The 17926-nt window shown below is 41.0% G+C and overlaps 2 protein-coding genes across 2 annotated transcripts; one reads left to right on the top strand and one right to left on the bottom strand.

The window, feature by feature from the left end:
* Positions 1-751: 751 nt before the first annotated feature.
* slc26a3.1 (solute carrier family 26 member 3) lies at positions 752-9613 on the top strand. The gene is made up of 19 exons (XM_054624742.1): positions 752-879; positions 1053-1192; positions 2543-2653; positions 2954-3114; positions 3198-3362; positions 3885-4037; positions 4637-4719; positions 5005-5152; positions 5385-5498; positions 5677-5754; positions 5889-5984; positions 6084-6190; positions 7285-7354; positions 7438-7530; positions 7620-7712; positions 7849-8031; positions 8968-9022; positions 9109-9236; positions 9528-9613. The coding sequence occupies exons 1-19, from the start codon at positions 752-754 to the stop codon at positions 9546-9548; spliced, it is 2127 nt and encodes a 708-aa protein (XP_054480717.1). The 3' UTR covers positions 9549-9613.
* An 858-nt stretch (positions 9614-10471) lies between these two features.
* LOC129112449 (E3 ubiquitin-protein ligase Hakai-like) lies at positions 10472-17075 on the bottom strand. Its single transcript, XM_054624553.1, is given in 7 exon segments — positions 10472-11062; positions 11064-11565; positions 12298-12371; positions 12457-12540; positions 12838-12944; positions 15739-15906; positions 16980-17075. Coding segments are annotated over 7 exon segments (1455 nt in total). The 5' UTR covers positions 16993-17075; the 3' UTR covers positions 10472-10555.
* Between the last annotated feature and the right edge of the window lie 851 nt (positions 17076-17926).

Raw genomic sequence — 17926 nt, forward strand, 5'->3', positions numbered from 1 at the left:
CAGCAGAGTGAGCAGGTGAGAGGGATGGTGCTGATGAGGTGGGTGTGGCAGACAGGTGCACTGCATGAGGCTGATTAGGTGAGTGAGGGAGAGTGTGGTGAGAGAGAGGGGGCGGGGCTGAGAGCTGGAAGTGGAACTGGGAGTGGCCGGAGTGAACTGAGAGAGAGTGACAGGCAGGTGAACAGAGTGAGCCAATTAGGTGAGTGAGACAGAGTGACAGGGAGTATGGAGCTACTGACAGTATTGAGGAAGAACTGTGACAGATTACAAACTTCAGGTAACCAACCTGGCGTATCCCTTTTGACCTCCCACTTATTATGGAGTGAATACGTTTCGTTTTAATTCATTGATAAACTATGCTTTTTTAAATTTGCAGTCTTTGATCATTTAAAAGACAAACTTCTAAAATAAAGAAAATTAACATTTCAAATTGAAATTGCTCAGTGAAACAAACTAAACAAAAAAAACTCAACGTGTTGGGAAACCTCTTATCCATGACCTCAGATCGAAGGTGTCATCACCAAATACCGGAAAGAATATCAGATGACATATCAACACAATGAATCATACATCTGTGTTAATGATTGAACAGAGCGGAGACAAAAATGATGAGATTGATCTCAGATTAGATATACTCAGATAAACCTCACAGCACTTCCACAGTAAAGCAACGGGCAAAGGTTCTCTTAGGGATCTTTCTCCTAACACTTTAACATTAGACCAGCATTCCTCGAGCACCTGAGGTGTGAGGATGGTGACGTTGAGGAAACAATATGCAGTGGCCAGACCGGTGTACTCAGAGGACAGCTTTGCTGAAGATCATGGTAAAGTCTACAGGCTCCGCAAAACCACCCTGGACCATATGAGAGAGTATCTGACGTAAGAGAACCCCAATTCTTTAGAGATTCAGATCACCATCTTTGATCTGACCTAATCCTGGTTTTTAATCTTCTGCAAACCAAGTGTTTATGATGGAGGGTAGAGGAAGGGAAATTCTGTGCAAACTTTGGTAAACAAAGTGAAACAGCTTTTTACATGTCTGTTAAATTCAGCTGTGATTCGAAACGTGCCAAGAATGCAGCGCTCTCTTTTCTGCCCATCATCGGCTGGATGAAGATCTACAGAGTCAGAGAGTGGCTGCTCGGCGATGTGGTGTCTGGGATCAGCACTGGACTTGTGGCCATTATGCAAGGTGAGTAGCAGGACGGAGAGGGAGAGCTCCAGTCTGTGGCTGCAGAGTCCCGCAGCAGCAATGTTGGTGCATACAGAAAAAACAAAACCAGTTATATGTGCATCTATCATCTAGACCTGCACCCTTACTTTTGCTTTACTGTATGAACATCTTTTGCATTTTCATAGAAACTTACCTAAGAATGTTGATTGCTGATTTAGAAACACTGCATGTTAATGTAATTTGTAAATAGGAATTTTGTGCTCAGATTATTTTACCCGTTTAAGTAATCGTCAACGACATATTACCTTTTTTTTTTTATTTGAATTTTGCTAATTTCAAACAGTGTTAAACGTCAGAGTTATTCTCCAAGGCTGCTTGCGTCAGAATCTAAAATAATGTATGCACCTGAAAGATTAGCTTTAAAATAAGATCAAACTTTATTGATCCCGCACAGGGAAATGAAAGACTCGCAGCAGCAGAAGGAAGTGCAAGAACAGATGCATAGAATAGATAAGTAAGTTAAATACACTTGAATAGTCATTACAACCGTCTACTAAATTACAAGCATCTACTAAAATACAAGCGTCTACTAAATAAAGCACACTCTTGAGTGTATTGGTCAACTGTATGCAGGCAGCGACCCCCGGGTCTCAAAAAACCTGCATTCTCTCTATGGCCATCAGGGGCAACTCCTCTGGTTGCAAATAGAAGTCTGATTGTATAGAAGTCTATGAGAAAATGACTCTACTTCTCACTTGATTAATTACCTCAATAAACATTGTAAACATGAGTCCAATTTAGAGTCAAATAGACCATGAAGCAGCGTACGCTTTAGGGCGAGGCTACAATGCCAGGTCACTGCCACAAGGTTGTCCAGTGTGGGGGTTGTCTGTGTTTTCGTCTGACAACCTCAACCCTTTAACATTGTGTTTTCACTTCATGGAAGATAATTATAACATTTTGGTCACCTAAACATATCTTATTCAGTGTTCGGTTACACTTTGCTCCAACCTCTTGTGTCTCTTCTGTTTGCATAAAAATCAAGATGGACAAAACTTGAGGCTTCAAAACTGCAGCCCACAAACCAATGGCTGAAGTCACTGTGACTACTTTCACTTCCGATGTACAGGCTATGGTCTTCACCAAATGTTATCTACCAGATGTTTCCATCTAATTCAATAACAAGTATTGGTCACTGATTGTACTTCTTTTAGTAACCTAGAAGCCATTTTCAACTTGTTCTTTATATATTTACAAATTTATGTGACAGAAATATGAATTCTTGATTGTATTTCAGAGATATTTGATTTGCAAAATACTTATTATCAAAATATTCATGCTGTGTTGTTTTGTTGTGGTCTCACCCAGGACTGGCCTTCTCTCTGCTGGCCTCGCTGCCTCCGAGCTACGGCCTCTACACAGCTTTCTTCCCCATGCTAACATACTTCTTCCTCGGTACTTCAAGACATATATCCATAGGTACGTCATGCAATGCGGAGTCACAATAAAATATTTTCTTTTTTCTCTATTTCGAATGAAAACCAGCTTCTTTTTGTAAATGTGTCCCACTTTTGGACGAAACTCTTTGTTTACCTAAATTGCTCCCTATTTTTTCTTCACAAACTGTCCACAAGTTTTAAAAATGGTTTTCGGTCATTAAGCATAAACATTTGACTTTGAAAGGCCTGTTGGGAAAAGGCAGGGATCTTATCTTGACAAGAGTAGATACTATTGGGTGTAATATGGCTTAACAGTGTCTCCCCACCCATCTTCACACAGGCTCTTTCCCAGTCCTGAGCCTGATGGTGGGAGCTGTGGTGACGCGCCTGGTCCCAGATGGCGGACCGCCGGCCAACATCACTGGCTTTGAGGGCCTGACCCAGGACCAGCAGAGAGTCCTGGTGGCCTCCTCTGTGACCTTTCTTATGGGGATATTCCAGGTAGATCTGACTTCATAGCAGACTGCATGTTCTATGTAGAATTTTCAAGCTTCTTCTCCCTCATCCTTTTCTGTCCCATGCAGCTGGCAATGGGTGTTCTGCAGGTGGGCTTTATTGTTGTATACCTGTCCGACACTCTGGTGTCCGGCTTCACCACAGCAGCTGCCGTCCACATCCTGGTTTCCCAGCTCAAGTTTGTGTTAGGATTGACCGTTCCAGGCATCAGTGGTCCACTGTCCGTCATATATGTAAGTCCAGGGTATATCTGACAGTTCTGTTATTAGTGTCTATGCAGTATTACATTTTGACACTGGCTGATATTGACAAATCCAAATGTTTTTGAAGTCGTTTGACATTTTTGGAAACACGCTTATTCGGTTTCAAAAAGAGTTTGTGCTGTGTAAAGCGACTTCCAGCAGCCAGTTAGCGTAGCTAAGCACAAAGATTGGAAAAGGGAAATTGCCTGCCTGACTTTGTCTGCACCGTTAGTTAGCTAGTTAGCTAGTTAGCTATTTAGCTTCTAATCATCATTGCAAAGTTTCACAGATATCTCAACACATAGTTTGGGTAAAGTGATAAAGTGATACCTTTTGGCTCAAAACCAGTGTCAAAACTACACACAGAACTTTTCCATTATGCCGCCTTTTCATGCTTTCTGTAGCATCTTCACGTGGTTTGCCTTGGAATTTTGGCTTGCTGAAATGTGCCGTAAAACTGAATAATATATTTTGAATCATGCTGAGTAATGTGAGTTTGCTTCTTTTGTGCAGACCCTTGAGAAGATCTTTGTCCAGATCACCTCCACCAACATCTGTGACCTGGTGATGTCCATAGTGATCATGGTGGTGGTGTTCATTGTGAAGGAGCTCAATGACAAATACAAAGCAAAGCTGCCTGTTCCCATCCCCATTGAAGTTGTAATGGTGAGAGAAACCTTCAAAAACTCCCTTTTTCAGTGCTTGTGCACATATATTTGGGTATCTGGAGTGCCAAAATATGAAATACAACTAACCAGCTTTTCGTCGGCTTCCCATATCAGAAAAAATGTGATTCAATAAGCCGTTCAGATTTTGCTTACCTTCCTTTGTCACATGCTGGCTCATTAGAATAAACCACCCACGACTTGTGAATTACTATTGCAAAGGTGAACCATATTTTTCTCGCAAGCCAATCAGAGCAGGCTGAGCTCTGGGAGGGGGGCTTAAAGAGACAGGTGCTCAGTAAGAGGGTGAATACAGATTTATTCAGAAGGACAGTATGAGATAAATATTGTTTTTAAAAATGTAAGCATGTAAACATGTTTCCAGTTGATTCCAAAAAATACAAGTATGAACCTGAAATTTAGCATGATATGTCACTTTAAAGAAAAATACTGCAAATCATGTATATTTTACAAACTATTTTCCCAAGCGTCAGAGTTTATGTGTTAGTTAACACCATAAGTTTGTGATAATGCAGCATTCAAGGAATACCTGGGATTTGAGAGTTGTTTGTCTCTCTGGTGTCTTTCCTGCTCCCACAGACTGTCATAGCTTGTGGGGTGTCCTATGGGTTCAACTTTGAGACGAGATTTGATGTTGAGGTTGTTGGCGAAATGGTTAGTGGGTAAGTTTCAAGTTCTACACGTATCCAGTAGATTATAGGTCACAATCAAGCCGTTTCCAAGGTAATTCAGATCCACTGGTGGAATAGATACTCCGTTGCTTAAAGGGTAACTACTTTCCCATGTTTCTATATACAGTCTGAATATGAAAAGTAACTAGTAACCTCAGCTTTTACATAAATGTAGTGGACAATAATTCCCTGTTTTTGAAACTTGAAATGTATTCAGCTACTTTCCACCACTGTCCGGGTCCTTTTTGTGTACAATTAAAGACAAATATCTTGCAGGTATGAGTCTCCCATTGCGCCCAACATGGATGTCTTCCAGGAGAGTGCTGTGGAGGCATTTCCTGTTGCCATAGTTGGGTTTGCTGTTGCCTTCTCTGTGGCCAAAGTCTACTCTATCAAACATGATTACACCATTGATGGGAACCAGGTGAGTTGTCTGGCTCTAACAAAGGAAAAATAGTTAATTGGTTACTGATAGTAAGCGAGCACCAGAATAAGACTCCTCGTAATTTTGGTCATTAAGATATAAAATTACGTTGAATATTGCATTTATTTCAGGGTTGGATGTGAGCTTTCTGCATGTGCTGCATGAATAAAAATAGATCAAACAGAATCATTAAAGTCAAAACAAAAGGTAAACTTTCATTGTTTCATTCCAGGAGCTCATTGCGTTTGGGGTTAGCAACATTTTTGGTGCAAGCTTCAGGTCGTTTGCAGCCAGCACAGCTCTCTCCCGGACGGCTGTGCAGGAGAGCTCCGGAGGCAAAACACAGGTCAGAAAACAAACCTCCCTGTTTCCTGGGTCACCAACTTTTACAAGCTCACTACACAAAGATATTTTTATCTCCAGAAAGGTTTACTGCAACGTAACAATCTGGTTTATATGACTTTCTTTTTTTCATTGGTATATGCTAAAATGAAACATTAACTTTTATTTTTTGACAAATGCAGATTGCAGGGCTGATCTCAGCCATGATGGCCATGATTGTAACTCTGGCACTTGGCTTCCTGCTGGAGCCGCTTCCCAGGGTGAGACTCACATCTGCAATGTAACAGCTTATGCTTATATGTATAGCAGTTTGATTGTTTTGTTTAGTATAGATTTTTATGTCAAAATTTGTTTTTTTCCTTAACATGTACCGTTAATATTTGCTCTCTACCAGTCTGTCCTGGGTGCCTTGGTCATCGTCAACCTGAAGGGCATGCTGATGCAGTTCAGAGAAATCCCGTATTTGTGGAGGAGGGACAAACCAGAATGTGTAGGTGTTCAAAATGTCTCATAGTTCACTGCAAAAGCGTAGCTGTACGTTATTTAAGTGTCACTCGCTGAGTGTTTCACCTCAGGTGTTTGTCTCCAGGTGGTGTGGGTGGGAACATGTCTGGGTGCCACCCTGCTGGGACTGGATCTTGGCCTGGCGGTGGGCCTGGGGGTGGAACTGCTCACCGTGGTGTTCAGGACTCAATTGTAAGAACACAAGTTAAGACTGATATTCATTGCTTGACTTGCAAATTGACTTCAAAAAGGAAACTAGTAAAGTGCGCTCAGGTGTGTTTGCAACAACCAAATTAAAGGCCAGACTGCAAGCGCATCAGAAAGGTTTTTCACCGGAATGGCTCATGCAACAGATACACTTTAATCAATGCAGCTCTCTGCGTTACTACACTGTGTCGTGCTTCATGTTGGCTGTCAGTCCTGCCGTGTGTTTAGTTCCGTTAACTCAGGATACTCTAGGCACACCGGCCACCATTGGGGCACTAGCAATAAGTGTTGGCTAGTATTTGTTGCCTTCTTCACAGCATTTGTTAAGTTCATTGCTGATGACGAAGATTGGTGGAAGGCTGGTAGGGTTAATGAGTTTAACCCAGATGTGGATGTTTTCATTAGGATGGCAGCCTTCTGTATGGTGCTCTCATGTATAATTACAATGTCCTGAATAAGGGAGAAAAATGTGTTGCTATTCATGTTGCCGATTGGAATTGAGAAAATCATTCTTGACCAAAATATGTTGACATTGATTTCGATATGGGACAAAATTATAGGGTTGAATATTGGGGCTTTTCCAAATATTTACACAGTGAGATTATTTTTGTTATGTTGATATAATGACTAAGTGGGTAAAAGCAAATAATAGAAAAGCTACAACAGTCTGCTAGGTTCAGAAAATGACATCTCATTACTGTATTTCAGCTTTTAAAACAAGGAAAAGACAATACTTTACTGACACCATAATACAATATTACTTTATCCAAAATATTAGAGGATAGCTAGTCTCATATCATTATATCAATATATACTATCATTATATTGCCCAACCCTACCAATATAGAGGAATACAATTACAGATCTGTGGTGGATTTAAATTTTGTGGGGTGTTATAAATCAACTTAACGTTAGCCTTAGCGTTGATATGGCACATAAAGCTGTATTAAACCCTGCATGTTTTTATAGATAGATACCTGGTATTTAAAGTACAAAGACACTGTTCTTTACTGCCTAATATTTGACTGATGTTCAATTCTTGTATTTTTTATGACCTATACCTCTTGGTGTCTTTTTAGCCCCCGCTGTTCCGTCTTGGCTAACATCCCGGGGACCGACCTCTACAAAGATCGCAAAGATTACATGCATGTAAGCATGTTGAATTAAATTCAGTTGATGCTGCGACATCTCTCTGAATCACATTTGTTTTATCGTGACGTTTCTCCTCTCAGATATTTGAACCAAACGGAGTGAAAATCTTCAGGATACCGTCGCCTATCTTCTTCGCCAATATTGAGTTCTTTAGGGACAAGCTAATAGAAGCTGTATGTACAATACATCCACTCTTCTTATTTAGTTTTTTTTCCTCAGAAAATACATGTCTATGAAGATAATCGACACATTGTTGTTCCAGGTTGGGTTTAACCCTCTGAGGGTTTTGAGAAAGCGGAACAAGGCTCTCAGGAAAATCAAGAAACTGTTGCAGAAAAAGGACGACGTTACAGAGGTAAGACCTCAAATAAACTAGAAACAACTGCAGCAGTGAACTCTGCAAGGTGTTCTTCCTAAAAAGCTCTAAGCCTACTTTCTTACATATGTCAAACAAAAAGGCTTGCCGGATTTATTCCGCCGGAGGACTGGAGTCTTGCATGAAAATGGAGGAGCTGGATCATCCCTCTGACCTGAAAGAGCTTCCTTTCCAGGTGGACTGGAGAGCCGAGCTTCCCCTTAACGTCAATGTTCCCAGAGTGGACCTCCACAGCCTGATCCTGGACTTCTCTGCTGTGTCTTTCCTGGACATCTCTGCAATGAAGGGACTCAAAACGGTACCGAGTCATTCATGAGGCTACAACTTATGGAGCTCAATAGATGCTAGTGAGGCTGAGAAAGTGTCAGTCGCTGCAGGATGTCTCAATGTCTACCTCCACCTTTTCGTCCAACCAGGCACCGTGACTGCTCTTTTACCTTTCTTCCCTTGCAGGTTTTTATTGTCATTGTAGTGAACAACGAAATTCCGTTTGGCTAGCTGAGAGCTGCCAAACGGAATTTCGTTGTTCACTACAATGACAATAAAAACCTCTTTATCTTTTTATCTTTATCTTTATCTTTGCATTATTTAAAACTGAAATGCATGTTTCAACATGTTGCTGTGTAGACAAGAAATAAGACTAGGTCTGCAACTAATGATTATTTTCATTGAATCCACAGATCATATTCTCGGTTAAACAGTTTATAAAATGCTGGAAAACTAGAAAATCATGTTTTCCCAAAGCTTAAGGTGCCATGTTCAAATTGCCCTGACCAACAGTGGAAAACCAAATAATTCAATTTTAAAATCAAAGACAAGTAAGGCTTTACCGTTAAAAATGGTCAAATTGAATAAAGCAGAAAGTCAGTCAGAAGCAGGGCTAACATTTGCTCAGCTTCTTTCTCTGATAACTTATGATCCAGCTGTCGGGGGGCTAAAATCTTTCCTCTGGTTAGAATATAAATTTAATAATGACTAAGATCTAAATCATAACAATGAGGCTTTAAACTGAAAAGTCGGGTTTACCACAGCTTCTGGAGATATGACCTCATTGACAGGAGACCAAATGAAACTGTTCACTGTATGCGAAAAAGATCACAAATAAGTTGGTGGTAAACGCTGACGCTGCAATAATGTAGAGCCAATCTAAGTATCTCTTATCACCTGCGTTATGTAACTCTATGCTCTATAAGCTGACAGTTTCTCACATTTAAACTCACTTTATCCTCCACAGGCACTCAAAGAGTTCATCCGTGTTGATGTGGATGTGTACATTGTTTCTTGTGATGGTGAGTCTCATCTTAGATCCAGTGACCACACGGTGCATGAGGTGATACCTAAAAAAAACATAACACCGCTTCCTGTGTGTTGACAGCGTGCATCCTGGAGAAGCTACACAGCTGTATGTTCTTTGATTATGAGATTGTGACCTCCATGTTCTTTCCGACCCTTCATGATGCCATGCTGCATGTGCTAGACAAGGACAAAAGTCAAGGCTGCGTGGTAAGGGAAGTATCCATGCAAAAGCCCAGCACAGAAACAATCAGACATGGAGGTAAAGATGTCAAGTTAAGTCTCAGGTTGGCCCCGGAGTAAAGGTCGTGAAGGTCACTATAACGAAAGTTAAACTCCCTTGATAAAATTAGATGAGTGGAAGATTTAAAAAGCCTTAATAAAAACAAATGAAAGACATTAAGATAAATAAAATTCATAATGTAATGTGTATTTACTTATTATGCATGAAACGACTGTGTCATTGAAATCTTAAACCCCTGCCCTTTGTTTTTCTTGCAGTTAGCAGCTAGCAAACTCTAGGAGGGCAACGATCTCCAGGAAAATCCTTTCAAAAATTGCTGTTCTCTCTCTCTCACCATCACAACACAATAAAAAAAATGAATATTTTGTGTATAGAGTAAGTGAGTGAGTTTTTACTTTGAAATGCTGTTTAGGTTAAAGTCTATTTAAGTTCATCGTGTACATTTTTTTAAAGGGAATGTCATTTTTCGCATGGTTACAGATAAATGCAATATAGTTTTATATTAAGCGAGGATACGGAAATAATCTGGCGTAACAAAGTTTTAAATGTGTTCACTTTGTCAAATGTATCTTAAATACTCCACAAATGTTTGGCATGGTTCAAACAGAAGACAAACAGCTGCAAAATCAGCTAATCCCTGATAAACAGGAAACAAAAAGACTTGTAGTTTCTACTATACCTGACTGAAATAAAACAGGGCATTTGTATTTCTAACCATGTTGTGTGTTAATTTGACTTGAACCAGACATATACAAGGGACTGACAGAGTGTCTTATAAAGTAACAAACATTTGGTTGTTTCGAAGGGTCTTCCCTAGTAATACTGGTTTACACCAAATGTCTTTTTAGAAAGCTTCAAATGTTAAAATGCTGCATGTTGTTTTCAATAGCCTCCATGGTACAAATCAGCTGGTGACCCTTCAGTCATCATATCAAACAGAGATGAGATGCACTTCTGCCGTTAAAAATTTATTGAGACATAGTTGGCGTCTTTCAATGTACAGTACATATGCGTGAATTCAGCTGACATATATACAGAAATATTTACCATACGCTATTAAAAAAAAAAAAAAAAAAAAAAAAAAGGGGACATTGCTGCTCCTCTCCAAGTCTATTTCAATGAAATTGTTCAACTAAAATGTGCAACGCATGCACATTTGCTTTTGGGGGGAAAATGTCATATCAAAATAAAAGTCCTATAACCCTGAGGTCTACTATCACATTATTCAGACGAGTGGTATGGAACAGAATGATGCAGGCTGTTGCCCATTCATTCAGTTGGCAGTTTACTGATAATAAGGCCGGTAGCGGCCCTGATCTGGGTGATGAGGTCCAGGCATCTGGCCCTGGGGAGGAGGACCCTGCATTCGTGGTGGTGGGGGCCCTCTCGGAGCGGGCCACATCCCGGGACTGAGCCCTCCTGGCTGGCTGAATGGGGGACTGAGGGTGCCCTGGTCTTCGGGGAACTGCTGCATGGAGTTGGGGTTGTAGTGATGAGGTGGGGGGGCGTTGACTGGTGGGCCACTGTGTTGTGGTGGCGGTCCTGGGGGCGGGTGGTTCATGTAGGGGGGCATCGGGCCCATGATGTGACCTGGCGGCGGAGTGATTGGTGGGGGAGCTGTGGACATTGGGGGAGGAGGGGCCTGGTTGTACACCATGTGTGGCGTACCGGAGGCCTGGGGAGGATGCTGCATGGGGTGGCTGATGGGAGGAGGTGGGGGAGGTGGGGGGCCGAAGTGCTGCTGCGGTGGGGCCATCATGTGGTGAGAGTGGGACACTACGGGGGCTGACCGGGATAGTCCCCGGGTGGTGGTGGGGTGGCTGGGCAGGGCCCGGCCCGCCAGAGAGGGGCTCTCGGGAGGAAGAGTCATCTTGGATGGGCACGGTGATGAGATTGCTGTGCTTGCGGGTCGTCACCGTGGAGATGCGGAATGTTTCTGGGCCGAGGGCGTTCGGGGGCGGGGCCTCGTGGGCTGCGGGCGGGGGCGGCTGACTGTAGGGGTCGTGACTGCTGTGCTGGAGCGGGTTGGGCAGGTGCACATGGTTTTTGGAAAGGTGAGGTGGAGGCACACGGAAACGGTCAGAGACCTCGGACGCCGGGGGCAGGTGCACCGGCTCCTGACGGCCGGTGGAAGACTTGGCAGCCCTCATATGGCGGTGGTTGACGTGGGCCTGCAGGTCACGCTGGGACAGGTAGGTGCGCTTGCATCCCGGCACGACGCTGCACATGTAGAGGGCACCACGCTGGCTCTGCTCGATGCGCTGCACTGGGTCCGTGCAGCTGTACATGGTGAGGCTGAACACAGAGACAAAGGTTCAGTGATACAGAGCCGTAATGAAACACATCTGAGGAGCTACATTACAAACTCCTTAGAGCAAATGACTGCTACATCAGGGTTCAGTTAACATGTTTTAAAACAACTTTAAGCTGGTATAGAAGACCATCAAAAATGATGTTATTGATGTACTTTTTATAAGTTGCTTAGAGCTAGTGTTCGGAACTTAAACAGCTCATAATTACATATCTAATATCTACTACATATTTCTGTGAAAACATCTCCTTCAAACAACTGGATTTATTAAGTTTCTCACCACATACTAAATTGTATATGATAACATTTGAACACAAATGATGACATGATTATGACATAATTTACCTTCTCCACACACAAGTTTTTACTGAATAGATCATGAATGCATCATAATGTATCTCAATAGAACAGCCATTGCTACAAGCTTTCCTCCTGCCCATTTAAACAAGGATTTTTTGTTCACAATGTAGCCTCATCATGGTATCAGAAAAACCTTATGTCACACTATGATGGTTAAACTGTGTTATTATAAATGCGTGTGTAATTAACATGCATGCCGAGACGTGGGGGGGGATACGTATGATCACAGATCAACTATAGTTCATTACACAACCACTTCACACCACTCAAAACCTCGCACTTATAATAAATTAAGTTAAAAACTGGGAGGAATGCACAATTCACTGCAACACATTGAAATGGTTAAAATGTCTTACCCGGGACACATCTTATCTCCTTTCTTCTCATGAAGCAAAGCACAGTCGTAACAGAAAACATGTTTGCAGGGGATCTGAGGAGTCAGAGAACAAGAGTTACACATGAACATTTCTCTGTGTCTGCCTGCATAGACAGGTCACTTCAACCATAATACATACCATTCGTCCATATAGGTGGATAGGTAGCCCACATTTATCACAAAAGTGAATTGGTACTTCATCCCTTTCCCCAATGAGATTTAACTGTTGAAAAAAAGAGGGAGAAAAACACAGGTAAATCACACTCCGAGTTACTTGAATACCATTAGGACCACTGAGGATATGTCTACTTTTTTGCTTGCTAAATCTACGAGACTGAATGCTGGGAGAAATAGGAAGAGAATTGTTTAAACCAGACATCAGGACAACTTTTTCTGATTGTCAGGAGGTGAGACATCATGTAGTGTCCCAAAGACATTAGTAATAAAATGCTTGTCATTCTTATCTGTCAAAATGCTGTAAGCGCTTTTATGACGTTTCCCTCCCCCAAATGTGATGTACCTTATAGTCCCAAAACAGTGCCTGGGGGAATCTCCTCTGAGTTGCAAACACATCACCAGCTTTAGCTCCACAATCAAACCTCTCCTCCTGCTTGAATCCAAAGTTATCTGTAACACACAAAAGACGAATATTAATGATGTAATGCAGAAAAACTGAGCCTAATTCCGTTGTCTCCAAAGCAGTGCCTAAGGACCTTGATGGGGCTGTGACCAGGTGTCATACATGGAAATCCAGCACTGTCTTTTGATGCGACAGTGAAGTAGTTGGAGGTGAGGAAGATCTACAGGCTGCTATTTCAGCTGGGATTTCTCGCCTCTGGTTAACAGAACTTCCTTGTGCTCATCGCTTGTATTGCCAACTAGCTACATGTTCAACAGCAAAAATGGTATCCCAAAATATGAAGGCAGAGCATGTTCTGGACAAGGATACATTTTGCATTTTGCTTGGATGACTCTGACAACACTGATTGGACATCCACATAAAAGGTTGCAAAGACGGTCACAATGTTAAAGTACTGCTGCATTCCATATAACAATCGAGGATACTATTATATTGTGAAAAATCTTCTGTAGATTATTTTGGCTGCAGTCTATTGTCAATTATGGTCACTATGGGTGATTCATTGGCACCCTCTGGTGGTGCAAAGGTATGGCATGATGTCTCCACAGTTTAATGTAAAAAACTAGCCTATTCTCAACGCTGTTTTATTAATCTAATGAACCTGTGAGTGAAAGAATAGTAGTGGACAGGGAAACAGAAAAGAGTTAGAAAGATAAGAAAGAACTGTGATACGCTACCATTCCTAGAATCTGATTTAATTTGCCTACATTATTTTAGTTTGCACATATAATTGTATCTCTGTGAGTTCATCAGACACAAACAAAATGCTGATAATTGTTCATTTGTGCTCTACTGCAAGCCAAATTTACGTCAGTGGGACAATAACAAAATGAACTGACATATATCAGAACCAGAGAACTACATTGGCAAAGAGGGAAGGAGGTCAAACTTTGACCCTCACCATCACTGACATCATTTCACCAACCATTCTGAGAAGTAAACATGAAGTTCTACAGACTGATAGGTAACTCCTTGATTGGACAGATTTGGCAATAGTCATCCTGCACCATCAGGACCAATGCGGGGAAATCAAACACTGGTTACCGACAGTGTGATTATTCAAACAAAGCATTTTTACAAGCTTTTGATTTTTTTTTTAATCAGGGAAATCACCCTCGCTGACCTGTATAACATAGTTACCAAATGATTTGCATAAATAGGTATATATATATATATATATATATATATATATATATATATATTAGGGACGGGAATCAGCAGGGACCTCTCGATACGATACTATCACGATACTTAGGTGGCGATTCGATATGTATTGCGATTCTGTAAGTATTGTGATTCGATATTACGATTTCTTTTGGTTATTTTTTTTAAAACACTGGACCATGGAAAACAGTTGAATCATACCTTCAAATACAACACAGTCAAATTCACTTAGAGCTTTCCAAGTTTTAATTCCTAAATCTTAACATTAACTTAATGACTGCAGGGCAGCCAATAGAGGAAATAAATAAAAATGTGCCCTATTATTGTATAGCCCGTCAACTGCACACAAACTGACAGATTAAGAAATGTATGCCACTTAGGCTACTTTTAAACAATAAATAAAAGGTCAATTAAATAGAATGAATAAAAGTTTACTTAAAATATATGTGATGGGCTGTTACTGTGACATATGACTCAGTGGCCCTCGACGTCCACGCATCGCATGTCAGAGCAACGATTCCTTAACTTCTGTCTTGACCTCGTTGTAGATCTTGGGCAGGGCTGTGTGTATTGTGTACCTCGGCTCTAAAGTGTAAATCATGTTACGAAAACCTGTATTTTCGACCACACTATAAGGACGAAGGTCTTTGCATATAAAATGAGAGATTGATTCTGTAATGCGATTAGCGTTTTCCGAACTGTTGGGGAGCGTACTGAAACATGTATCCAGCGTTCGTTGTTTGCTGCTAGCAGGTTTGGCTTCCTCCGCCGTTTTGTCTGATAACTCAGGATGGTGTCGAGTGATATGGGCACGTATGTTGGTCATATTACCACAATACTTTATCTTTCCGTGGCATAGTTTGCAGACAGCATTGCTCATGTCTAACTCATTTTTTCCCTCGTAAATTATGAAAGCCAAAGTTCTTCCAGACGTGCGATTTAAACTGTTGAGGTGCAGCATGAATCTCGGGACTAACGTCTGACATGTTTGCTGTCCAACATGTTAGCCTTTGTATTCCTACCTAGCTACTACGTGTGAAGCTGCGCTTCTAGCCGGAAGGAAATCATGTACGAATAGATTGCATTGCGCCATCTGTAGGATTATAAGCGGCAACGTTTTTTCCCGCCTTGAATAAAATAATTAAAAGTAGGCTACAGACAAAATATCGATTTGGGAGGCAGCGTGGTGATTTAAAAATCGTCACACACAAGAATTGCGATTCGTAACTGAATCGATTTTCCCCCCCATCCCTAATATATATATATATATATCCTTTTACAGATTAGTAGATCCCTACCTGGACAGACTTTAAGATCTATAAATGTGTTTATCAGTAGTTTAGCTATGTCTGCTATCATAAAATCCTCTGGTTGGTTAGTTAGTTTGAGTTCACACCACAAACCAACTGCATCAGAGTTAGCTTGGAATCGGACTGAGAGCCAACATTTAAGGTCTGTCCAGGTTCAATTGTTTGGTTCACACCAAGGCACGAATGACAGCATTCACATCAGCCGAAACAAACCGTACTGAGGAGGAAAAACAGGCCCGAGTTTGTTTTATCCAAACCTAATGGTTTAAGTGTTAAAGCACCCTTAGCTACTGCATAATATGCCTACCATCTTCGCCAGCCTCACTTTTAGATGGCCTGCTGCTGGGTCTCTGGGTGCGTGGCTGAGGTTTGCTCCTTAAGGGCTGCTTGGATATGAGTTTGATAGGGATTCGTCTGCGGACATCTGGGCCACCCAAACTCCCAGAACCGTCACTTCCTTGAAGATCATTGTCTGCTGGGGAAAAGGTAGAACACAAAACACTGCTTTAGAGTCTTGTAGTCCAATTATTACAAAATGATACAACATACACTCAAAGGAAATGCCAACATATAGTCAGAAGTGCACCCGTTTGATTTGATATTTGTTAATGATAGTACATGATTGAAACGACCAGTGGTAAAGTTGAAATATGATTGAATGGGCGATTTTTGTGATATTTGTTATAAAAAATGAATATAGCTTTTTGAGGCAGTTTTGGAATTGGCATTGAGGAAAATAGATGTGCAACAAGCACAGAGACCGGGCGTGAGGTAGTGGCACCTGCCTTTCTCAGGGGTTCAAAGTTAGATTACAAAATGACAATCCCTTATTTTACTGAAAATGTTACTTGGGGTGGGGACGTGTTTTTTGTGAAACAGCATCACTGCGGTTTGGCTTTAGCAATCATGTCACACTCAACGTTAGCAACACATCGGATAATGTGGGTACCGTTAAAAGAGCTACACTGATATTATGAAAAAAGCAACTCATGTATTATGGACTGAGCGGTCTGCCTTCGGGACAACAAACTAAAAAGCTAAAGGGACTTACTTCTACATTTCCGAGAACATTCTTAAGACATGCAATTAGTTTAGTCAGCTCTTAGCTAACGTTAGACTAGTTAGCATTAAGCTAACGTTGATGATGTAGCATTCGCGCCGCAAGTCGCATGAAGCGGTTACGCCTACTGGTGTGTGGAAATGCATCCAGAGACATCCAACATGCGTTAATAACAGCTTAGACTCGTTGGCAAAGTTGCCTGTGACTTTATGGGTTGATGTATAACTTAGCGGTAACTTATTGTGAACAACTTATTGTGAACAACGTGAAGTGTTGCAGCGCTGCTCCATCGCTAGCCAGTCTTATGCTAACGCTAGCTAGCTTTAGCTGTACGCTACTGTCGGAGCAGAGGAGTGACGACTGTCTGCTAGTCTGTGAGAGGAGCATGTGTCGGTATAGCTGGTACAACAACACATACAACTGTGAGGGGAGAAGGTATCAGATTAAATAAGTTTGCTAACGTCCGCCCTGCTCAGTATCTGGCTTACCGTTCTGGTCCATGATCCAACGAGTGAACGCAATGCATTGTGGGACAGAGAAGGCGACGAGACGAGGGAGGAGAACGGAGAGGAAAGGACGCAACAGAGGAGACGAGGGGGATAAGGAGAGAGAGATGAAGAAAACAATAAAAGTTAACATTTTCTATAAGGAATAGGACCAAATAAATATAACCACAAACAAAAACACCTGATTTAACTTCTGTTATTTTTAAATGCACTTCTTGGAAATAGCCAGCTGAAAAGGATAAATCAAAGATAGAGGGTTTTCAAGGTAAAATATTTAATGCTATTGATTTAGTGCTATTTAATTTTAGTCATTGGGGTTGAATTGCACAGTTGGGTATTCCAATAATAGTTAATATAGTTTTTTTTTCTGTCTGTAAATATTATATTTCAGTTATTGTGTTTTTTACTGTTTTTATTGCTTATTTATAATACTTGTTTTTTATTTTTATTTTTTATTTTTCATTTTTATTTTTATCTTGTCTTTCTTTACTATGTCTCTTGTGTGCACTTTAACTCTATGCTGCTGTAAGCCTGCAAATTTCCCCGCTGCGGGACAAATAAAGGATTATCTTATCTTATCTTATCTTATCCGCTACTTATACAATTATAATAATTACAGAACCCATACTCACAACTAGTATAAACATTTGTTATTATTGAAAATGTACAGACTAAAGAAATTTACATTATCATTTATCAGTAACAATAATGATTGGTGTCTGCTGTCAAAACACCTTGCCTTTCAACCAACTTAACCTAACTTATAAACATATATTTGACTTTGCAAATCTCCCTGTCCTAATTACCTCACTGCCAAATGTGTTTATATATATATATATATATTACATTACATTACATTACAGTCATTTAGCAGACGCTTTTATCCAAAGCGACTTACAGTATATAAGTCTGTAAGTATATATATATAT

This window comes from Anoplopoma fimbria, chromosome 23, assembly GCF_027596085.1.
Source record: "Anoplopoma fimbria isolate UVic2021 breed Golden Eagle Sablefish chromosome 23, Afim_UVic_2022, whole genome shotgun sequence".
NCBI lineage: Eukaryota > Metazoa > Chordata > Actinopteri > Perciformes > Anoplopomatidae > Anoplopoma > Anoplopoma fimbria.